General features: G+C 41.8%; 1 protein-coding gene across 1 annotated transcript in view; it reads left to right on the top strand.

Annotated features, from left to right (window-relative positions):
- The window catches only part of LOC137631053 (titin homolog), a 129715-nt gene extending 104950 nt beyond the window's left edge, over positions 1-24765 (top strand). The window contains exons 8-18 of the mRNA XM_068362644.1: positions 1637-1882; positions 2696-2877; positions 3037-3161; positions 10090-10336; positions 10521-10735; positions 11109-11210; positions 17209-17289; positions 18152-18296; positions 18409-18521; positions 22612-23030; positions 23259-24765. Of these exons, the coding sequence (XP_068218745.1) occupies positions 1637-1882; positions 2696-2877; positions 3037-3161; positions 10090-10336; positions 10521-10735; positions 11109-11210; positions 17209-17289; positions 18152-18296; positions 18409-18521; positions 22612-23030; positions 23259-23343 (1960 nt within the window). The 3' untranslated portion in view covers positions 23344-24765. The remainder of the gene's footprint in view (positions 1-1636; positions 1883-2695; positions 2878-3036; positions 3162-10089; positions 10337-10520; positions 10736-11108; positions 11211-17208; positions 17290-18151; positions 18297-18408; positions 18522-22611; positions 23031-23258) is intronic.
- The last annotated feature ends 106 nt before the right edge of the window (positions 24766-24871 follow it).

Here is a 24871-nt window from a genome sequence, read left to right as displayed (position 1 = left end):
AGACCCAGAATCCAGCTGTCTGGGATCCTAAATTCGAAGGTTTCTCTCTGCCAGCCATCCCTAGGACGGGGAAGGCTGAGGATTTGAAATTATGCCCGGTCCGTGCCATTAGAAAATACCTTGAAAGGACGGCTCATCTCCGGCCAGGCATCAAGAGCCTTTTCGTCTCCACGGGTGTTACTAAGAAACAGGTATCCAAGAACACCATTTCCTTCTGGTTGAGACAAGTTATTACCAGGGCCTACAGGGAAGAAGCTCTGGCCTTGGCAGGCGTCCCCAAACCCCATGACATCAGGGGTCTGAGTACGTCCTTAGCCTTTGAGAAAAACATGGCAGTGGGTCAGATCCTTTGGGCAGGTACCTGGTTAACCAGTCAACCTTTATTGCCCATTACCTCAAGGACTACTCGAGGAAGTCCTTAGACGGGTTCTCCATTGGAACAGTCATCTCCGCTCTCCAAGTGGTTTAACGGTAAAAGCCCCAGGCTCAATCGTGGATAGCAAACCGGGAGACACAGGTTCGTTCCCTTTCACCCTATTCCCCGTTTTTCCCTATCCTTATCGGAGATAACCCTCTTGTAACCATTGGATAACACGTTTCTCCGCAACTACGTTACTGGATTCAACATCAGAAGAAGTTTTTCAAAGGGTGAGTACTTAGACACTAACGTTAGCTCTTTGTGTAGTTACCCATCGTCCGTTTTCCTAGTATGTTTCGTTTATACCTAGGCCTCTTGGCTTCCGCTTACTGGGTCTGAAAGTCAGAAAGGCACTCCCACCTCCTAAAGTGTAAGTCTCCTAAGAAAGTAGTTCGAGGTAAGTATTCGTGTTGGAACAAATCAAAAATTTTAAGTAATTTTTATTTTTCCTAACATACTTTCGGGTAATGGCCCTCCCTTCCTTCCCCGAGTGCCTCTCTGCCCTTGCGAGTATTGTGCAACATCCGAAGAACTTACTGACGCTCACGACCCAGGCGGACCTCGACCTAGCGCAAAAGCTACCCTCGGGGCACATTCTCTTACGCCCGAGATAGCCCTCCATAGAAAACGGGTTTTAGGGTATCCTACACAAAACTCTGGTCCGTAGAGAGGAAATTACAGGTAACTCCTAAGAAAGTAGTTCTCGGTAAGTATGTTAGGAAAAATAAAAATTACTTAAAATTTTTGATATTCATTTGATAGACTGGAAAAATTCTAGTTAGTTTACTGCACAGATGTATTCAATGTAAGTACAGGTCTCTATGAACTTGATAGTTTCATTATGACTTGTGTTATTCAGTAATTCAGAATCATGTAACTTTTGTTTAGCCGTTTTGTTTTTAGAACCACTTTACCTTCAAGTGCAAATTTTGGCTGTTTGCTTGTTTGACAATGCTAGTTATCTGATAAGGGTTTTATGTCGCTTCTTTTATTGTTCACTCTTCTTATTTTACTTATTGGCATCCATCACCTGTAAATCAATTTGTATTGTACCCTAAAGAGGTGTGTTAATATGCACAAAAGTGCTAGGTACTAAAATATTTTGTTGATTCCTTTTGGCTTTTGCTAATATCAAGTTATATGATTCTTGTGATAGCAAAGCATACCTCTATCTATTTATCTATCTTTCTATCTATCTAATTTGTATACTTTTTCCAGACCTCTCAGTGATGCTTCCAAGTCTCCCTCACCCAACAAAACACGTGGCCGTTCTTCCTCAAATTCCTCTGATAGTTCAAGGTCAAGATCAGGATCCAGACGTAAAAAGTTTGACTCCAGCAAACATGGTTCAGGAAAAAGGCGCTCCTCCAGAGATGGGTCTCCAGATGGGGACAAGTCTTCCCAGAAACCAATATCATTTCATGGATCGGATAGAAGGTCAAGACGATCTTACTCACGATCAAGGTATGGTTGTAGCTCCCATGTGCTGTTTTAGGGAACAAGTGGAAGAAAACAGTCATCTTAAGGTCTTTTGTTCAATGAACATTCTTTTATGCAGGTCTTTTGTCAAATGAGCATTCTTTCAAACCTTATATTAAAAGAAAAGATGAAATGTACCTTATGAAAATGAGTTTTAATTTGAATTTCAAAACTAAATTATGAAATTTAGGTCACTGTTTGAAACCCAACTAGGAAGCCAGCCGTAGTAATCATTTGTTAATACCAGCCATGACAAAATAGGTGCCAGGTTCATGACTTGAAAACCTTTTTGTGGTGAGCAGTGGCGTCATGTTCAACCTATTTATGTTGTTATGTAGCATACTAACAAATGAATAAAGAAACAAAGGAACTGAAAACTACATTAAAAAACTGAATACATTTTCTATAAAGCTACATGAAAAAAATTTATCGTCAATCGTCAGGGGCTTAATAGATAGGATTATTTCATTTAAAATGTGGCACATTAAGTACATAATATAAGTTAAGCTATGTTGTTCCCTTTTTTATAAATACTGTACAAAGTGTGTCTTAAATGTAATACCATTGACTAAAGGTTAGGTATTGCAAAAATGTCATGATGAACTAAAGTTTTATTCAGTGAAGTTGCTCTCTCCAGACTATAGTCTGTATTCATAGGTTGGTCCAGCTTTGTTTTGGCTTCTTATGGAACGGCAGAAATGTCAACGGATAACCGTGGTCTAGTACAAGGATATTTGAAAATCTGAATTGTGTTTTATTTTTGGTGGAAATGAAAGAAAATAAAATTTCTCTTTGCAGGTCTCCAAGGTCAAAGTCACATAGAGGAAGATCCCGTTCAAGAAGTCCAAGAAGAGGTTATTCACGGACTAGTAGTAGGAGGGATCGTAGATACTCTGATAGAAGTGAGCATGATGAGGAGAAAGAAAACAAGGAAACAAAAGTTACCATTGACTATTCAAATTTTAAATCTGTTAGGAAAGGTAAGAGGCAAGGGAATTTTTTTTTTAATTCTTTCCTTTTTATCTGGGATGGTTATGTTGTTTATTGAAATTTATTCTTGATTTTTTTTTGTTAACAGTTAATATGCTATGGTACTTATATTTGAGTCGGACATAATTTTTCTTTATTTGCCACTACAGTAAGTTTGTCCAGGACTAAGTCACGTGAAGATGAAAGTCTCCAAGATGGGGAGAAACCAAAGAAATGCAAGTGGGGAAATTCAGCAAAAAAGACTGCAGTAGATATATCTTCCGCTTCACTGAAGGTAAAGTTCGAAGTTATGTCACTTGTCCCTTACATCATTGGGAAATTTCTAACCAAGATATAAAGTTGAAAACTGATACCTATCCATAAATGAACTTGACATTAAGTTTTTTTTTTAATGATTAGAAGCAGTATGCATGTTTATTAGAATTATTTTTTTTTATAAAGTATATTAGGTTATTTTGTCTTTTACCTTTATATCCATACTGGATTCAATTAAGATTGTTTTGTTTTCATAAAATTGTGTGGAATAATCACTTGTTGTAATGTTCAATATAGAAAGACATGTTTATGCTCAGAATACTACAAATGGTTACGATGGAATTTTCAATATTAAACTTAGCCGGTGATTATATAAGCTGCAGCTCTGCTGCTCGACAGAAAACTCTACGTTCAAAATCCGCCAGCGATCGCCATGCAGGTAGGGGGTGCACATCAACAGTGCCATCTGTCGGGCAGGTACTCAGTACTCAATGTAAACACAGAACTCAATTTTCTCTCTGTCGTGCTACCGGCAAGACCTACTAATTCGCTGTTGCTAACTGGATTGGTTTTCACATCTTTTTGGTGAAGTACACATTTCTGGTTTTGAGCTTTCGCTTTGCAGGCTTTATCTGCAATACATCCTTGCATTCTTTTGTTGATATCGGATTATTTGTTGATGACTTTGGATAGTTTTTGAATTCCCCACTTGACTAATTCAAAATGGCTGACCCTTCTCAAGTCCCTAAATTCAGGAAGTGTAATGCTAGGGACTGTTCAAGGCGTCTTCCGAAGGCCTCTATCGATCCTCACACCGTTTGTTCCAATTGTCGGGATAAAACCTGCCAATTGGAAGATCGATGTGAGGAATGCGTTGCTTAAATATACACGTAGGCTAGAGAGAGATAGTCAGGAGAAGTTCGTCTCGCTCCGTTGAATTTTCCTCTCCTCATGCCCCACAACCTATTCCTTCCCCTGTAGTGGTTGCTCCTGATCCCCCTTCTAGCACTCAACAACCTTCGATGGCAGATATGATGCGTGCCATCCAAGCTCTGGGTGAGACAGTCGAGTCCTTGGCTAGTGACCGCAACCAGCTCATGGCAGACGTCAAGGAGCTGAAGTGTAAGAGTGCAGTGGGTGATAAAGTGAGTGATAATGTTGTGGATAGTGTTGCGCTTGAGGGTTCGTCTGTTCGTGCTTTTCGTCCTCCCAGTCCGGGACCTCTTGCAAGCTCCCAAGCCCAGGGGAAAAGCAATGTCGTACGACCAAAGGGTTCGAGAGGCTTTAATCAGCGAACAGACGTTCCCTCCGTGGTTTCGGGCGTATCTACCCAAGATCGCCCCACCCACACTAAGACGAGTGAGCCCATTTATTCCTCGTCTGCGGAAGAGGTTTCTCGTAAGAAACCATGGACCAAGGTCTCGCGGCCTCTTAAGCACAAGTCGGTCCCTTCCGCTCAAGTCCAACGGCCCAGTTGTAGCCACTGGGTCAGTTCGGACTCGCTGCAGTCTTCCGACGACTGCTCACCTCCTAAGAGAGGCAAAGCGGTACCGCATCAGGCAGTCACACCGTCTGTTGCCGCACCTGCTCCTGTAGACCCTAAGTGGTCTTTGCTGCAGACCATGCAGGCTCAGTTAACGTCATTGATGCAGGACTTTCGTGCGGAGAAGGTTGACGCTGCACCAACCTCTAGCCTACAACCACCCACGGTTGTGCGTCCTGTGGACGCTGAGGCAACCTTCGACCGCACTCCAGCTAAGAGAGTCCCGCCACCCATGCGCTGCCAGCCGCATGTTGACGTTCAGCGACGCACGGAACCTTCCGTTGACGTTCGCGAGGTACAACAACAGTCTAAGTTGTTTTGTTTTGACGCGGTGCGTCAACCTCCGCAACCCATTGTGGTTACCTCTGCTCGCCCACATCAGACTACACAGTCTGCAGTAGACGCTATGCGTCCCCGCGCTGCTATGGTTGTTGCCAGTTCACAGACTGGGCAACAGTTCCATGACGTTGCGTCCGGTTCAGTCACGCGTGCACCCGTGCTGCCGGACTCAGCTGACCAGCCGATTCCTACTCCTTTGCCGCTTCCTCCTCAGTTCTCAGATGATGGACTCTCTGATGATGACGACGCGGCCCACATTGATGACCCACATACGGACCTTGACGAACCCAAGACCACGCAACCCTCTTTGGACTTTAGGAAAGTTCTTGCTCTGTTCAAAGAGACGTATCCGGACCAGTTTGTGTCTGCGGCCCCACGCTCCCCTCCATCAGAGTTTGCTTCAGGTACGCAGTCATCCGCGCCTGCCTTTACGAAACTCGTCCTCGCCCGCTCGTCCAAGAGAGCTTTACGGGTTTTAGGAGACTGGATGCAGTCCAAAAAGGACCTAGGGAAGACAGCGTTTTCGTTTCCCCCTGCGAGACTCTCCTCCAGATCGAGCGTCTGGTATGCCACGGGAGAAGTTCTCGGCTTGGGAGTTCCTGCCTCTGCCCAGGGCGACTTCTCAAGCCTGGTAGACTCTCCCCGCAGGCTAGCCATGAGACGCTCTAAGATATGCTGGTCTTCTACGGACTTAGACCATCTGTTGACGAGTGTTTAGAGCCTTCGAGGTCTTTAACTTTTTGGACTGGTGTCTGGGAGCTTTGAGCAGGAAGATCTCCCCGTCTGACAAGGAATCTTCCTTGCTCATAATGTCCTGCATGGACAAGGCCATACGAGACGGATCTAGTGAACTTGCGGCTTCGTTCGTATCCGGGGTCCTCAAGAAACGGGAGAACCTTTGCTCTTTCCTGTCAGCTGGAGTAACACCATGTCAGAGATCTGAACTCCTTTTTGCTCCCCTCTCTAAGTGCCTTTTTCCAGAGGACTTAATTAAGGAGATTGCTGCCTCTTTGATTCAGAAGGACACCCATGATCTGGTTGCGTCCTCTGCCCGCAAAGCCACCCCTTTGCCTTCCGTGTCAAGACCCAGGATGGACACTCCAGCGTCCAGATTCATTCCGCCCTTTCGTGGCAGAGCCTCCAGCAGAGGAGGTGCTCGTGCCGAAGGGAGACGTGGGAAGAAGAAAGGTACCAAGTCCTTTAAAGGCAGAGTCTGACTGCCTCCTTCTTCAGACAGCAGTGGGAGCCAGACTCAAGAACTTCTGGCAGACCTGGGAGGCAAGAGGCGCAGATGCACAATCTGTGAAGCTGCTCAGAGAAGGGTACAAGATCCCGTTTGTCCGCAAACCCCCTCTAGCAACGTGTCCCATCGATCTCTCTCCCAGGTACAGAGAGGAACACAAGAGACGAGCTTTGAAGCAGGAGGTGTCTCTCTTACTAGAAAAGGGAGCGGTAGTCAAAGTCCGGGACCATCAATCCCCGGGCTTCTACAACCGTCTCTTCTTAGTGGTAAAGAAGACAGGTGGGTGGAGGCCGGTGCTAGACGTCAGTGCGCTGAATGTCTTTGTCACAAAGCAGACGTTCGCCATGGAGACCACAAAGTCTGTTCTAGCACCGGTCAGAAAGGAAGACTGGATGGTCTCTTTAGACCTAAGGGACGCATACTTTCACGTCCCCATCCACCCAGACTCCCAACATTTTCTGAGGTTCGTTTATGAAAAGGTTGTCTACCAATTTCAAGCCCTGTGCTTTGGCCTAAGCACAGCTCCTCTTGTGTTTACGAGGCTGATGAGGAATATAGCCAAATTCCTTCATTTAGCGGACATCAGAGCCTCCCTCTATTTGGACGACTGGCTTCTAAGAGCCTCTTCCAGTCGTCGCTCTCTGGAGAATCTAAAGTGGACTCTAGATCTGATCAAGGAATTGGGTCTCCTGGTCAATATAGAAAAGTCTCAACTGGTCCCATCCCAAACTATTGTGTATTTAGGGATGGAGATTCACAGTCAAGCTTTTCGGGCTTTTCCGTCGGCCCCCAGAACAAGTCAAGCCCAGGTATGCATCCAGAACATGCTGAAGAGGGAACGATGTTCAGTCAGACAGTGGATGAGTCTGATAGGGACGCTATCATCCCTGGAACAGTTCGTTTTGTTAGGGAGACTACACCTCCGTCCCCTTCAATTTCACCTAGCTGTTTACTGGAAAAAGGACAAGACGCTAGAAGCGGTCTCGATCCCCATTTCCGAGAAGATGAAGTCGTCCCTGACTTGGTGGAAGGACAGTATCAGCCTCAGAGAGGGTCTTCCCCTGGCTGTTCAGACCCCCAACCACGTTCTCTTCTCGGACGCATCGGACACGGGCTGGGGTGCGACTTTAGACGGTCGGGAATGCTCGGGAACTTGGAACTCGCATCAAAGAACGTTACATATCAACTGCAAGGAGCTACTGGCAGTTCATCTGGCCTTGAAAAGCTTCAAGTCCCTCCTTCAAGGCAAAGTGGTGGAGGTGAACTCGGACAACACCACGGCTTTGGCGTACATCTCCAAGCAAGGAGGGACCCATTCTATGACGTTGTACGAGATCGCAAGGGACCTCCTCACCTGGTCAAAAGATCTAAACCTTTCACTAGTAACGAGGTTCATCCAAGGCCACTTGAATGTCATGGCAGATTGCCTCAGTCGGAAGGGACAAATCATTCCAACAGAATGGACCCTACACAAGGATGTGTGCAAGAGACTGTGGGCCACATGGGGCCAGCCTACCATAGATCTCTTCGCAACCTCGATGACCAAGAGGCTCCCAATATATTGCTCACCAATCCCGGACCCAGCAGCAGTTCATATAGATGCCTTTCTACTGGATTGGTCACATCTAGACCTTTATGCATTCCCCCCGTTCAAGATTGTCAACAAGGTACTGCAGAAGTTCGCCTCTCACGAAGGGACAAGGTTGACGTTAGTTGCTCCCCTCTGGCCCGCGAGAGAATGGTTCACCGAGGTACTTCAATGGCTGGTGGACGTTCCCAGAACTCTTCCTCTAAGGGTGGACCTTCTACGTCAGCCACACGTAAAGAAGGTACACCAAGGCCTCCACGCTCTTCGTCTGACTGCCTTCAGACTATCGAAAGACTCTCTAGAGCTAAAGGCTTTTCGAAGGAGGCAGCCAGGGCGATTGCTAGAGCAAGGAGGACATCCACTCTTAGAGTCTACAAGTCGAAGTGGGAAGTCTTCCGAAACTGGTGCAAGTCAATATCAGTATCCTCGACCAGTACCTCTGTAACCCAAATAGCTGACTTCCTATTATATCTGAGGAAAGAAAGATCTCTTTCAGCTCCCACGATCAAAGGTTACAGAAGCATGTTGGCATCAGTCTTCCGTCACAGAGGCTTAGATCTTTCCAACAACAAAGATCTACAGGACTTCCTTAAGTCTTTTGAGACCACGAAGGAGCGTCGTTTGGCTACAGCTGGTTGGAATTTAGACGTGGTACTAAGATTCCTTATGTCAGAAAGGTTCGAGCCGCTACAATCAGCCTCCTTTAAAGATCTCACTTTAAAGACTCTTTTCCTGGTTTGCTTGGCCACAGCTAAAAGAGTCAGTGAGATTCACGCCTTCAGCAGGAACATCGGATTTTCATCTGAAACGGCTACATGTTATTTACAGCTTGGTTTTCTAGCCAAAAACGAGCTACCTTCTCGTCCTTGGCCGAAATTGTTCGATATTCCAAGCCTTTCAAATATGGTTGGAAATGAACTAGAAAGAGTCTTATGCCCTGTTAGAGCTCTTAAGTTCTATTTAAAACGAACTAAACCTTTACGAGGACAGTCAGAAGCTTTATGGTGTTCTATTAAGAAACCTTCTTTGCCCATGTCAAAGAATGCCTTATCTTATTATATCAGACTGTTGATACGAGAAGCTCATTCCCATCTGAGTGAGGAAGACCAAGCTTTGCTGAGGGTAAGGACACATGAAGTTAGAGCTGTCGCAACTTCAGTAGCCTTTAAACAAAATAGATCTCTGCAGAGTATAATGGACGCAACCTATTGGAGAAGCAAATCAGTGTTCGCGTCTTTTTATCTTAAAGATGTCCAGTCTCTTTACGAGAACTGCTACACCCTGGGACCATTCGTAGCAGCGAGTGCAGTAGTGGGTGAGGGCTCAACCACTACATTCCCCTAATTCCATAACCTTTTTAATCTTTCTCTTGAAATGTTTTTTTTTTTTGTTTTTGGGTTGTCCGGAAGGCTAAGAAGCCTTTCGCATCCTGGTTGATTTGGCGGGTGGTCAAATTCTTTTCTTGAGAAGCGCCTAGATTAGAGGTTTTGATGAGGTCCTGTAGTATGGGTTGCAACCCTTGATACTTCAGCTCCTAGGGGTCGCTCAGCATCCTAAGAGGATCGCGAGGCTCCGTAAGGAAGACGTACTTAAAAAGGCAGAGTAATTGTTCAAGTCGACTTCCTTACCAGGTACTTATTTATTTTATGTTTATTTTGAATAACTGCTAAAATGAAATAAAAAATCCTTAGCTCATAATAATGTAAACAATTATTGCTGGTCTCTACCCACCCCCCTGGGTGTGATTCAGCTTATATAATCACCGGCTAAGTTTAATATTGAAAAATGTTATTTTTGTAATAAAATAAATTTTTGAATATACTTACCCGGTGATTATATATTAAAGGACCCTCCCTTCCTCCCCAATAGAGACCCAGTGGACCGAGGAGAAAATTGAGTTTTGTGTTTACATTGAGTACTGAGTACCTGCCCGACAGATGGCGCTGTTGATGTACACCCCCTACCTGCATGGCGATCGCTGGCGGATTTTGAACGTAGAGTTTTCTGTCGAGCAGCAGAGCTGCAGCTTATATAATCACCGGGTAAGTATATTCAAAAATTTATTTTATTATAAAAATAACATTTTTCACATACTAAATAGGGTTATTAGTAGTGTTTTTATTGTTATCTGATCAACCTTTCAGGAGTTTATTTAAAGCTGACTCTGGTGGTTTGGGGGTAGGAATGATGTCGAATATATTGCAGTTTCATTTAGTTCAATCTTCTCTTCCTAGGATCTTATTCCTGATGTCAAGCCCTTGTCGGAGTGGGAGGTGCGCATGGATGATGATGATTCGGACTTGGAATCAGGAGAAGCTAGTGATGAAGGACCAGAACTTCCTCCACAGATGAAGGAAACAGAAGAATTGGAAGAGGAGGCAGCTAATGAGGGCCATAAATCTAAGACAAGGAGAGAAGTGAGAGAAGTATCGCCTCTAGTCAAACAGAAGCGACACTCTCGTTCTAACTCCCCAGATGAAAGTAAGTTTGAGTCCGGATATTAAATGCGAATCGATGGACACACAGTGGTGGAATGTATTTTATTGTGTAAATATTTTTTAATATTCTCAAATGGCTTTTGTTTTATAATTGTATTTGAAAGTGTTACTGGTAATATAGGTGAATAGTCTCATTTTGGGTTATTAACTTGTGTTTCTGGTTTCAGATGACTATAGGAAAATTAGAATGTTTGAAGGACCTGCACCAGTTAGCAAACCTGCTATTGCCCCAGCTCGTAACAAATCCTCCCGAGTTGTGTGTATTAATAACCTCACCAGACCATTTACCATCAACCAATTACGAGAACTGCTCCAGAGAACTGGACGCTTGGTAGATAATGGATTCTGGATAGATAACATCAAATCTGTGTGCTTTGCTATGGTAAGTGGTAACTAAGATTTCACAACCCTTTTTAGAGATGTAATATAAGATTTATTACTGATACTTTAGTTGGTCTAAGGCTCAAGTTAGTTTAAATACTGAATAAATATTTTGTGGATATTTGGATAATTTCATACTTATGGTATATACATTTGTACAGTACTACCTAATGAGTAGGTCATATTTCTATCTTTAGATCTTGGTTTATTGCTTTATTACACAGTACAGATTTTATTCCAGGAAAGAATATTAGAAATAAAATCTTGAAACTCCATTTTTTTCAAGCTTTTAAACCAATCAAGTAAAAAGGAAACGAAGCAGTAATTTTTAAGTAATTATTTTAGGTGCCTTATATTTGGTTTTCCTCCTGCAGTATGAGACAGAAGACCAAGCCCAGGAGACGCGTGTAGCTCTTCATGGAGTAAAGTGGCCTGTCTCTAATCCTAAGAACTTGCATGTTGATTTTTCCACTGAGGCAAGTATCAATGTCAATCATTTGCTTTTTTTTTTTTAGAAGTTTTCTATATATCTGTAGGATAGTGGTCATTTTATGATGTATTTAAAGGATGATTTTGTTACATAGTGAAGAAAATATAGATAAGCTATTAATGATATATAAATGTTGATTTGTGTTTATTTTAAATGTTACAGGTAACAGTGACTAAATAATGTGTAGTACAGTAATTATATTGTATTTCTAGCTAAAGAAAACAGGTAGCAAGGTTTTAAAAATAGTGATATGAAAGCCCTTTCAAAGTAGTTTGCTAAATACTGTATATGAAAGGAATCTTACCATTAAGAAGGTACCGTTTCTTAAATTTTCAAATGGATATATTACCATGGTATGAAAGATTACCATTTATTCCTATGTAAAATATAAACTGTTGTCCTTTTGAGTAGGGAATATGTTTTCAATGTGAGCAGGGCACCCTTCAATTGGTTTAACGAACAGTTAAGCAACAGCTTTGAGGATATCAAGGAGGCTTCCCCCCCCCCCCCCCCCTTCCCCCATCAAAATGTCTTAACATAAGATTGGCTGCATGAGATACACCTGTAATAAAACTTCTCATATCCTATTTCTTTCCGGAAGTGAATGCTGGCTGGAGGATGGACTTTATATCTGGCTTTTGTTAAACCAGCTGTAGATCCATAGACACACTGCGCTTCTTGCTAGGGGAATGATTGTTTGCAGTCATCCCGTGTGCCAAGTGTACAGTAGGTCGTGGTCTTCTATGCAGTGTCAGGTGTATGCTTTGAAGGGAAGGAAAAGAGCCTTGTTCTACATTCCACTTATTACACCCCTGGCTTGGTCCCTAGGGTGGATGCTTCAGGATCAAGGAACCCTTGGAGTTATGTCGGTGGGCTTGCAGGTTCTGGTGGCGTGTTGGGTTCCCACAGTTCGCCACACCCCATTGGAGGTTGGAGGCTCTTCTCTTTCTGTGCCAACACTGTGTGACCTAAAAAAGGCCTTGGACTCCTTAGATCTTTCAGTTGGGCTTCCAAGTGCCAGTGTCTCCTTTCATTACACCACACCCTTGATCACTATCAAGGGTGTTGTCACTGTGGCCCCTGCAGTGGTTCCCCCTCCCTGTTTGTAGGATGTTCGTGGGTTTAAAATGACATGTCTAGCCGGTGTAGGACATTGGGGTTTCATGCATCTCACTTGCCCTAGTCATGTCACCCCCTCCCCCTTCTTTGCCATCACCCACACCCTTTGCCCAGGTGGGGGATAGGTTCTGGGGCTTTGGCTCTCCTGTAAGTGTGCTTCCCCTCTCCCGTGAGTGTTCTTCAGTGTTGTGGTCCCTGTTGGAGCAACCCATATGGTTTCTCCTCATAGGGGAGTGTCATTGTATGGGTCTCTTAGACTTTACACCTGTGCTTGCTGACCCCTGATGGGAAGGTTGTAAAGAGGATTAAAAGTGTCCTTTCTTCCTCTTTGACTTCCTACTCTGTTCACTGTTTCATTTGAGAAGTAGAGTATGAAGCCCAGTCTGTTGTAATTGTAGGAAAAGGTTCCTTTAAACACCCCCTCGTTTTGGAGCAAGTTTTGTGGACAGCTTCCAAGTGGCTCCTGGTCCTGTGAGGAGGGAGCCATGACCCCTTTTTTTGGCACTCTGGGCTGATGCATGGCCCCTAGGACATGACCCTGTGTCATGGCCCCACACCTTGGCCCCGAGCCACCTACCCACTAGCCAAACTTGGACAGGTGTTTCAGCCCCACAGTGCTGGAGCCATGACCCTGTCTCGCTTTGGCCCTTTGCTACCTAAGTAACTAAACTGGCTAGGCTTTTGGCTCTATGTTTGCCCCTCCCCCTGGCCGATGCACAGGTCCAGGTCCATGACTTTGTACTGGCTACCAGGCCAGGTTGACTAGTGTTGTCTCTTGTGTATGGTTGGGCTTTGGTCCCCCAGTTACTTTCGTAGCTAAGTGGGACGATGGTCCCCATACTCTGCACAATTCTTCGATAGAGGACTTAGAGGATGACATCATTAGAAGCTTAAATGACCTATTCTCTAGCAAGTTAGCTTAGAGGTAGCTCTGTCTCCAGAACTTTTCGGCAGGGGGTTTGGCAAGAGGTTCTCTTTCCGCCTGCAATTTCTCAAAAGGAACCAGTGCATGCAGCTCTTATGAGCTACCCAACCTGTTCCTTCCAGGCAGCATAATGGTGGAAGAGGAGGTTTGTGGTATTGCCAGCATTCATCCCCTCTTTCTTATGTCTGATAGGACTTTAGTCGATTGATTTTCGTGCCTTTAGACAAATCAGCCTAGGCATTGGTTAGTTGGTGTCTTTCAGGAGAGTTACGTACTACCCTCTTCAACCCTTCGCTCCCCTTACACTTTTGAATAGCATTCCCGAGTTTAGACTTTTTCCTCGTCATAATCTGGGGATTTTGATTATTGTGGAAAAGTCTATCTTACCCAAGCTGGCTGAAGTCATTAAGTGAAAAGATTTTTTTTGGTAAGGGTCAGGGGCTCCTCAACCTTGCTCCCACCTGTTGATTAACTGCTTGTTAAAATAATTCAACTGGTGTCGAGCTCACGCTGAAAGCATATTCCCCACGTAAAGGACGTTGGATTGTATAGCTAGGAAAAACCCACATTACTTTGAAAATTTATGATATTTCATTTGTCATTAGTCAACAAGTGTGAAAGTACTTTAATTAGCCAGTACCTGTTAGCTTTGGTTAACTTTATAATTAGGTAAGAGCATCAATTACTAAAACAAAAGTTCTTTGGCATTTTGAACATTGTCTTGAGATTAAAGGGTGACAGTAAAGGTTATGTACTGTAGATTTTAAAAATCCCATAATTTTCAGTTTATATTAAACCTTATCTTTAATCTCCCATCATTTATGTAAAGTTAACTGTATAGTATTATTATTTTAAAAACAATGCAGATTAATTATTTCTTTAGGTCTTTTAACATTTTAGAATACAAATCAAGTAAATTTGCTATTTGTATGGTGGTTTTGTAGCAATGTTAGTACATACATACATATACCAAAGGCACTTCCCCCAATTTTGGGGGGTAGCCGACAACAACAAGAAACAAACAAAAAGGGGACCTCTACTCTCTACGTTCCTCCAGCCTAACCAGGGACTCAGCCGAGTTCAGCTGGTACTGCTAGGGTGCCACAGCCCAACCTCCCACATTTCCACCACAGATGAAGCTTCATACTGCTGAGTCCCCTACTGCTGCTACCTCCGCGGTCATCTAAGGCACCGGAGGAAGCAGCAGGGCCTACCGGAACTGCGTCACAATCGCTCGCCATTCATTCCTATTTCTAGCACGCTCTCTTGCCTCTCTCACATCTATCCTCCTATCACCCAGAGCTTTCTTCACACCATCCATCCACCCAAACCTTGGCCTTCCTCTTGTACTTCTCCCATCAACTCTTGCATTCATCACCTTCTTTAGCAGACAGCTATTTTCCATTCTCTCAACATGGCCAAACCACCTCAACACATTCATATCCACTCTAGCCGCTAACTCATTTCTTACACCCGTTCTCACCCTCACCACTTCGTTCCTAACCCTATCTACTCGAGATACACCAGCCATACTCCTCAGACACTTCATCTCAAACACATTCAATTTCTGTCTCTCCATCACTTTCATTCCCCACAACTCCGATCCATACATCACAGTTGGTACAATCACTTTCTCATATAGAACTCTCTTTACATTCATGCCCAATCCTCTATTTTTTACTACTCCCTTAACTGCCCCCAACACTTTGCAACCTTCATTCACTCTCTGACGTACATCTGCTTCCACTCCACCATTTGCTGCAACAACAGACCCCAAGTACTTAAACTGATCCACCTCCTCAAGTAACTCTCCATTCAACATGACATTCAACCTTGCACCACCTTCCCTTCTCGTACATCTCATAACCTTACTCTTACCCACATTAACTCTCAACTTCCTTCTCTCACACACCCTTCCAAATTCTGTCACTAGTCGGTCAAGCTTCTCTTCTGTGTCTGCTACCAGTACAGTATCATCCGCAAACAACAACTGATTTACCTCCCATTCATGATCATTCTCGCCTACCAGTTTTAATCCTCGTCCAAGCACTCTAGCATTCACCTCTCTCACCACTCCATCAACATACAAGTTAAACAACCACGGCGACATCACACATCCCTGTCTCAGCCCCACTCTCACCGGAAACCAATCGCTCACCTCATTTCCTATTCTAACACATGCTTTACTACCTGTGTAGAAACTTTTCACTGCTTGCAACAACCTTCCACCAACTCCATATAACCTCATCACATTCCACATTGCTTCCCTATCAACTCTATCATATGCTTTCTCCAGATCCATAAACGCAACATACACCTCCTTACCTTTTGCTAAATATTTCTCGCATATCTGCCTAACTGTAAAAATCTGATTCATACAACCCCTACCTCTTCTAAAACCACCCTGTACTTCCAAGATTGCATTCTCTGTTTTATCCTTAATCCTATTAATCAGTATTCTACCATACACTTTTCCAACTACACTCAACAAACTAATACCTCTTGAATTACAACACTCATGCACATCTCCCTTACCCTTATATAGTGGTACAATACATGCACAGACCCAATCTACTGGTACCATTGACAACACAAAACACACATTAAACAATCTCACCAACCATTCAAGTACAGTCACACCCCCTTCCTTCAACATCTCAGCTTTCACACCATCCATACCCGATGCTTTTCCTACTCTCGTTTCATCTAGTGCTCTCCTCACTTCCTCTATTGTAATCTCTCTCTCATTCTCATCTCCCATCACTGGCACCTCAACACCTGGAACCGCAATTATATCTGCCTCCCTATCATCCTCAACATTCAGCAAACTTTCAAAATATTCCGCCCACCTTTTCCTTACCTCCTCTCCTTTTAACAACCTTCCATTTCCATCTTTCACTGTCTCTTCAATTCTTGCGCCGGCCTTCCTTACTCTCTTCACTTCTTTCCAAAACTTCTTCTTATTCTCTTCATATGACTGACCCAGTCCCTGACCCCACCTCAGGTCAGCTGCCCTCTTTTCCTCACGTACCTTGCGCTTTACTTCCACCTTTTTCTCTCTATATTTTTCATACTTCTCTATACTATTACTCTGCAGCCATTCTTCAAAAGCCCTCTTTTTCTCTTCCACTTTTACCTTCACTCCTTCATTCCACCATTCACTGCCCTTCCTCATGCTGCCTCCAACAACCTTCTTGCCACATACATCACTTGCAATCCCAACAAAATTTTCTTTTGCTAACTTCCACTCCTCCTCTAAATTACCAGTTTCTCTTACTCTCACCTCGTCATATGCCATTTTCAACCTTTCCTGATATTTACTTTTTACCCCCGGTTTTATTAGCTCTTCAACCCTCACTAGCTCCCTTTTACATCCACCTACTCTATTCCCCCACTCTTTTGCTACAACCAATTTTCCTTCCACCAAAAAATGATCAGACATACCGTTAGCCATACCCCTAAACACGTGCACGTCTTTCAATCTTCCAAACATTCTTTTTGTTATCAACACATAATCCATTAATGCCCTTTCTACTACTCTTCCATTTGCCACTCTTACCCATGTATACTTATTTTTATCTTTCTTTTTAAAAAAGCTAGCACTTATTACCATCTCTTGTTCAACACACATATCTACCAGTCTCTCACCACTCTCATGTTAGTAATTTGTTTAAAGATCTACCTGATTGGTTAAAATGTATTAAGAATAAAATTTGGATATTTAATATTGGCAATGAAAAGTAACAGTGAAACAACTTGAATAAGTAAAAAAGGATGCTTACTTTATGATAGTAAACATATTCCTTGTGAGTTTGGGGGATGTGTATGAAGAGTTTTGTTAGATCACTGCAAAAGGAGAAAATGGTGATCAAAATGGGTATGGCATTATAAGAATTTCCATAAATGATTATGATTGTGAGTAATGATTCCATAATTACAGGAGGAAATGAAGAAGAAGATGGAGAATTTCTCCCCACCATTCCAGAAGGCCATGGAGGATAGACGTGATGAAAGATGGCGGGTAAGTTGGATTCCTTTGTGGATAATACATTTAATGGTTTACATTTTTATGGCTGTCTGCTAAAGAAGGTGATGAATGCAAGAGTTGATGGGAGAAGTACAAGAGGAAGGCCAAGGTTTGGGTGGATGGATGGAGTGAAGGAAGCTCTGGGTGATAGGAGGATAGATGTGAGAGAGGCAAGAGAGCGTGCTAGAAATAGGAATGAATGGTGAGCGATTGTGACGCAGTTCCGGTAGGCCCTGCTGCTTCCTCTGATGCCTTAGATGACCGCGGAGGTAGCAGCAGTAGGGGATTCAGCATTATGAAGCTTCATCTGTGGTGGATAACGGGGGAGGGTGCGGTGTGGCACCCTAGCAGTACCAGCTGAACTCGGTTGAGTCCCTTGTTAGGCTGGGAGGAACGTAGAGAGTAGAGGTCCCCTTTTTTGTTTTTGTTTCATTTGTTGATGTCGGCTACCCCCCAAAATTGGGGGAAGTGCCTTGGTATATATGTATGTACATTTTTATGGATATTTATACTTGCTGTAGTTTCTTTTGAGATTCTTTTTATGTCATTTTCTTTTTCTTTACAGTAATGTATAATTATCTTTTGTTATATCTGGGATTCTAAGACATGCTTTTTTTATTATATGATATACATGTTTATTAAAAGAAGGCATTTATCAAAGAAGTTTTAGATTGACCAATAGTCATTTAGTTTTTGATAGAATAAAGTTGATTTCCCCCTAGTATTTTTTCTTGAATTTTGTGTTTGAAATTGTTGGTCATGATTTCAAAGCTCTCTTTTACTTGTTTGTAAGTTAAGAATGGATGAAGTAACACTTCAAGGTAATGTGATGTGTTGTTTTATTTGAAATTTATAGCGCGAAGGACAGGTGCGAGAGTGGGACTTGGCGAAGATAGGAGAGCGGTCACCAGGGGAGAAGGAGCGGGAACGGGAGAGACTTCGCAAGGAGAGGGAGGAGGAGCGGCTGCGTGAACGTCGGAAGAGTCATAGCCCTTCAGAAGGTAAGCCTTTTCTTTTAGGAAAATTAAAGGAACATTGTGGAAATTACAATACAGTACCTTCTTATTTATCTCTTAATTAGGTTATTGGCTAATTTGTTTTTTCCTATTCCAGGAAATAAGACGACTCCTAAACCAGAGCCTCGAGCAACAAAAAGTTTAGATGATCTCTTTAGAAAAACTAAAGCTCGGCCAGGTATCTACTGGCTTCCATTAACACCAGAACAGGTAAGGTCTAATATTTCTCTTATTATTTTTACAAAACTCGGGTAGCAAAACAGCATGCACGTTGAGCTCAAAATTAAAAGAACAATGAGTTTCTGCATAATACTGTACTTCATTTTTATTCAACTAAGTTAATTCTTTGATATTAATTTGTTCCTACACGAATACAAACCATCGTCCTTTACATAGGAGAATGATAACGGCAAAGCTGGAATGCAGCAGTTAAAAATTATAACGAGGTGTCAACAACCGGCCGGTGGTCACCTGTCGATAGTGAGTAACCAACAGTTTCTCCCTCCACTGGCTTATTGACACCACTTGGATATCTGTCATTAGTGAGAATGGACATTCTCTATGGCCCAGATTGGTAGCTTTTCATTTTTTCAGTGTGTTTGCTACTTCAAGTATGACTTCTATTGTTGATTGAGGATGCCTAGGGAGATTCAAAATTGCTCACGTTTGCTGCCTAAGACCTGTGGTACCTTTATGAGTACAAGGGAAATGGATCCTCATCACTTACACCCGGCCTGTAGAGGACACTCCTGTAGCCAGTCTTCCCTCTGCAACTAGTATTTGTAGTGGTTATCTTCCCAGTTGGAGGAGGAGGAGGAGGAATTCTTAGCCTTTGGGGTCATTCTTCCCTGGTATTCGGCTCTCCGACTCTTCTCCTTTGGCTTCCTTCGGGAGTCGGTCAAGTAAAAGTGGGGACCCTTAAGGGGGAGTTCTTCCATTAACCCCTAGCAGAACAATTGGGCCTCATCCTCAGGGGAGCCATCTTCCTTCTAATATTGTGGTGCTTTACATTTTCTGTGGCCCTCCTTAATTGAATCAGTCTCTGTATTTTAGACACCAGCAGGAACTTCTTGTCGGTCCTTCAGTATCGTCTTAGAAGTCTGTAGTCATCTCTTAGCCACCTTTGGAGACTTAAGAGGGATACTTGTCTACCAGGCATCCTACCTGAAGGAAGCCCCTTTCGTCACCTGCCCAGAGGATTCCGAAGCGATTGCCTGACTCTTGACCTTGTAGAAGGCACTTAGTCTCTTCAGAGCATGCTGGCAGGGTTGTTGTACAACCTCTGCTATATCCTTCCTATGGTTTTTATGTACTCAGCAATGGAAATTCTGACTGTGGGGTTCGCTGATAGTAGACTGTTTGCGACCTCCTCTAAACCACAAGCTGCTCATCTGCTCTCCAGTTCTTGATCCAAAGGTTGCATTCAAAGACTGATTCCAATACCTGTGTGATGGCCTCATTGTTCAAGCTTTTCCACCCTTCTGCCTATTTAAGCGACGCCCAATCTCAACTTGGCTTTAGTGGCCCCAAAATGGCCATAAGGAAAATGGTACCCAAATCTCTACTTCAACTGGTGGAGAGAGTGAGGGAATTGCCTCCTCTTTCCAACCAGTTGTGCCAACCACATGTTCAGATATTTTACAGCATAGTGCAATGACTTCGGTTTCACCCTTGGAGGTTATCCAGTATATTCTCCGAGATGTCTGGATATAACTGCAGATTCTCAACGATGGCCTACCTATCAAGGCAAGTGGGCCATCTTCTGTATCCTGGAAGGGGTGTCTCCTTTCGGAGCCTCTACAAGTAGTCATCGACTAACGGCCTATGTGACATATGACTTCCACTTTATGACCTCTCTCTCTCTCTCTCTCTCTCTCTTCCCCCCCCCTACGATGTCGTCGCAAGTCAGTGGGAAATAGTTTACTAAATGGACAAATACTTTTATTTCCTTTGGAATAATCTATTTTCTTCTATAGAAATGAACTGATGTATCCTGGTAAGTTAGTATTTTCTTTTAATGATAATATGCAGTAACCATTTTAGCTAAAAAATATATTAAGAAAGGTTTTAATACTTATCTAGTTTGTATCATATGTCTGGTTACGTCATATTTCTGGCAGTTGCCAAAAAAGATCGGGGAAGTAATGATTTCCTCTCGATAGGCTATTGATTAATGTTAGTATATCAAGTAAGGATGCAATGTATTTCTTAGGATTGTATCGATTGTTATGAGTAAATTCAACTCTACAACTAGGACAGAATATCATAATTTACGGAGGTTTCACTCTGTTTCATCTGATAGTAGATTGATATTTATCCAATGAAAGTACACTTAGGACAAATATTTTTGGAAAGTAATATATATTAATTTTCATTATCAAAATAAAATACTTTTTCTTTGTATGTTAATATTTTTTTTATTTCTTGTGAGAAACACTGAGACCGGTTTTACATAATTCTCAAGTCATTCCTCTATCACACGTCTAGTAACTTCATATTTCCTGTGGGAGTCGAGTGGCAAATTGAGTGAAATCCTATCAATTCATTACCAAGTAATCTTATTCCAATCACTGAAATTGAGGATCGATACTATTTCAGTGATCTGAAAAAGTTGTTATAGTTGTTATGAATATCCTACAGTACTGTTTACCATAAATTTAAGCGAAGAGATACTGTAATGTATGTCTGATGACGTCATATTTGTAGCGGAAACTGAGTGCCAAATCGAGTGATTTGCTTTCGATACTTTGATTAATATTAGTATTCTCATTATCGAAAGAGCGAGTAACATTACCAATTATTTTTAATAATGTCTAATGAAAAATCCTGTAGTGAGAGAGAGAAAGAGAGAAACATATTCATATAATAACCAATAATAAGGGCTATATATGAACTGTATGGAAACTGATATCCTATAACATATTGGTGCTGATGTAATATTAATCATGAATATATTACAAATGAGAAATTATATAAACGATATGCCTTGCTATTCGTATGTGTGCATTCTCTCAATATGGTATCGGGGCCTTGAGATCAGCTGATCACAACCAAAAGTCAGTAATTTTTTACTGTTGAAATTCTTTCAAAATTGAAAAATGCTTTAATAGAGCATATGATATTCTATGAAACAAGAAAAGGAAGTGATTATATACAGTAAGAAAATATTGATAAAATACCGGATCATGACGCACCATAATAAAGCTATGGAAACTTCAATTTCTTAGTTTAAGATGCTTCCAGATTGACTTCTGTCATTGTTAGCAAAACACCACGGGATTTGCAATGCTTGCTTACCAGAATGCATGAAATATCACACAAGGTTGGGCTGAAGATAAATAGAAGAAAGACAGAGATGATGAGAACGGAGTATGCAATGGAAGATGAAATATTATTGTAAGGAAAAACGATTAAGTAGAATCATTTAAGTATTTAGGAACTATGATCTTCAATTCAGGGCCTTTAGAATTAAGAGTTTTGTGAAAGATTGAAAAAAGCAAATCAGACAATGGCTAGGTTAAATAAAATTTGGAAAGCAGGTCGCCTAAAATTACATATAAGAATCAGACTATATATCAGTTTAGTGAGATTGGGGTTACTCTATGGACAAGAGTCATGGTATTTCAATGAAACAATCTCTTAATAGATTTAGAAGATTTGAGAACAAAGCCCTCAGAAGGATATTGGGAGCTAATTGGTAGGACAGGATTAGAAATGAAACAGTAAAAGAGATTACTCGAGTGCCATGTGTTGATAAGATCATGATGAGAGGTAGATGGAGATGGTTTGGGAATGCTCTTCACACCCTCCAAAGGCCCTTTGCGTCAATAGGCGTAGGAGGAGGAGATGATGATACAAACCTGAGTCCTTTACTCATACTTTCCTACCACCACCAACCCCAGCAGCAAGTCCTAGCTGCTGTTAAGTGGTTTGTCACTGAGCCAGCAGAACGGGCCTTGTTACTGGTTGTTGATATCTTGCTATAAATTTTAACTGGTGTATTCCATCTTCGCTGTTGTCATTCTCTTGTGTAAAAGACTCTTAAGTTTGTATTGTTGAGTAAAAAACAAATTACTTAAAATTTTGTCATTTATGTGGTTTAGAAGTTGAGCACTTTCAAACTCTTGATAAGATATGCTCAGTGTGAAATAATTACTTTTAGCATTATGATTTAGTAATGTATTTTATTTCTGATACAGTTATTACCTTTGTTTTTAATGCCTATGAGTATTTGTAGTATTTTAAAATGAAAAAGTAATTCAATGGTAATTGCAAATCAAAAGTTTTATTTTGTATTTAGATTGCAGAGAAAGAGATCCAGCGTCGCCAGAAAATGATAGAAGTGGAAAGACTTGAGGCTGAAATGCATGCTGCTAAAGAAAAAGAGCGGGAGGAATGGGAGCGCATTCGAGCCGAGCGTAGAAAAGAACGTGAAAGAGAACGTGAGAAGGAACGTGAAAGGGAAAGGGAGAGAGAAAAGGAACGAGAAAGGGAAAGAGAACGGGATCGAGAACGTGAAAAAGATAGGGATAAAACCAGTAGGAAATCAAGATCAAGGTCAAGATCCCGTCGAAGAAGCAGGTCACCTCGAAGGTCACCGAGGAGGTCGCCAAGAAGATCTCCTCGTAGATCACCAAGAAGATCATCTGCTAGAAGGTCACCAGCAAGAAGGTCACCAAAGAGATCACCACGTAGATCACCAGGAAAATCTCCAAGAAGGTACAGTAGTATTGGATAGTCTTCTAGCTACTTATATATTTTGATTATTGTTTTGTGACTTTAGGCCATGTGATTGTGTCAGAGCTGGGAGTTATTTGCATAAATTACCATTTACACAGTGATGCCCAAGTAGCTATTATATCTTTATGGTCCCTGATGTTTGATATAAGTCCTTTCAATTCTACTACAATATGACGTGAAGTACAGCATTATTTTTATCTCCCTCAGGTCACCCCGATCACGTCGGTCACCTAGTAGGGAATCTCGTAGATCTCGTCGTAGAAGTCGGAGTCGCTCACGATCCCGTACTTGAATCTACAGTGATGAAAATTATTGAATGAAGGGGGTAGAGGAAAGAACAGCACATACGATGCAGTGCCAAGAACACCTAAGGATTTAAATTCCCTGGAGGTTACAGAATTCAAAGTAAAGCTACAGAATCTGCCTATGCACCACCTCCATAAACCAGCCCTTCATCACATTAAAGGTTATTTATCTTCATTTATGAACCCCCTCCTTCCATCTAACATTTACACAAATACCCCCTTCCTTCATCCTGCCCACTACAATCCCTCTTACCTCTTCACAGGTTTCTTCCATCACTCAGTGCTCTTCTGATTTTAACTGTAGGTTCTCGCTCTTTCTCAGTACTTTAGTACTCGAAATTGTTCATGTTAGGATTTGTGGGAAAATGAGTAACATTGTCTTTTCTTTTTTACTGGTAATTTATAAGGTTAGTTGTAGGAGAGTGATATTTTTCATATTACATTTGGTAAGTATTTATAGGCTGCTTTTTTATTTGATTAATTTAATTGGATAGTGTAGAATAGGAAATCTTATCTTTAATTTTGTTTATTGTATCAGAAGAGCATTGGGTGATAAGGGAAGTGTTGAAAGCGTTTTGAATGAAGAGCCACTGCACTGTATGAGCAACAGCGTTGATTCTTCAAGAGATCCGGCGGGAACTTCGAGCAACTTTAGAGATCGACTGTTTTACATTTGCTTCATCATGGAATGTTATAACATCTGCAATACATATATAGTGATACCAGGACATAGGATGTTCACAGCATCCCTGTTGCTGAAAAAATAGCTTTGTGGATTTATTGGAAACTTTCTTGAAAAGTTATTGGTTACACAACTGTCCTTAAGGAGAAACTAAAGGAAACCAAATATTATGAAGACTAATTGATAATGGTTCAAGTACTTTCACCTTTTTTGAGTCGGAAGTGATCAAGAGTACAAAAGAACTGACTTTTCTGCTCAGAGATTTTGTTCTGATAATGTATTTTAGATGGGAGAAAAGGACACTGTAAATACTGTAATGATTATTCACACCACTCAGAAGTGCAGTACATAGACATATACAATGTACAACACTTGCATAGTGCTGTGCATACTATGCCAGTTAATTTGTTTTGAATACATTATTATGGAAAAAGTGTGATTTAGTGAAAACTTAGCCAATTTTATTGGAGAATAAAATAGCACCCTTGTAATAACGTTTCACTTTACCTAATTGATTGTAATGGCTAGGGTTTATATTTATATGTTCAATAACAAGCTTCTTATCCTAATATGAGTCTGCAGAATATTTAAAATTGTTTTTGTACATCGTTTCCTGGCTCTATTGCATTCAAATGAGAGTCCGGTATGTTATTGTTTTTGTAAATATGACTATGAATACATGTCTTCATGCTTTTTTTTTTTGTAATTTTAAATCAATTAATATGAACCTTGTGATTAATTTTGCCCCAATTTGATCTTTACTGCTTTAGATGAGAATTAAGTATCTTTAATTGAAGGATCACAAGTTTTCATAATTACTAGGATCTTTCTTT

Source organism: Palaemon carinicauda, chromosome 39, assembly GCF_036898095.1.
Source record: "Palaemon carinicauda isolate YSFRI2023 chromosome 39, ASM3689809v2, whole genome shotgun sequence".
Taxonomy (NCBI): Eukaryota; Metazoa; Arthropoda; class Malacostraca; order Decapoda; family Palaemonidae; genus Palaemon; species Palaemon carinicauda.
Note: the sequence above shows the minus strand (reverse complement) of the source record. Positions and strands in the feature narration are given on the sequence as shown.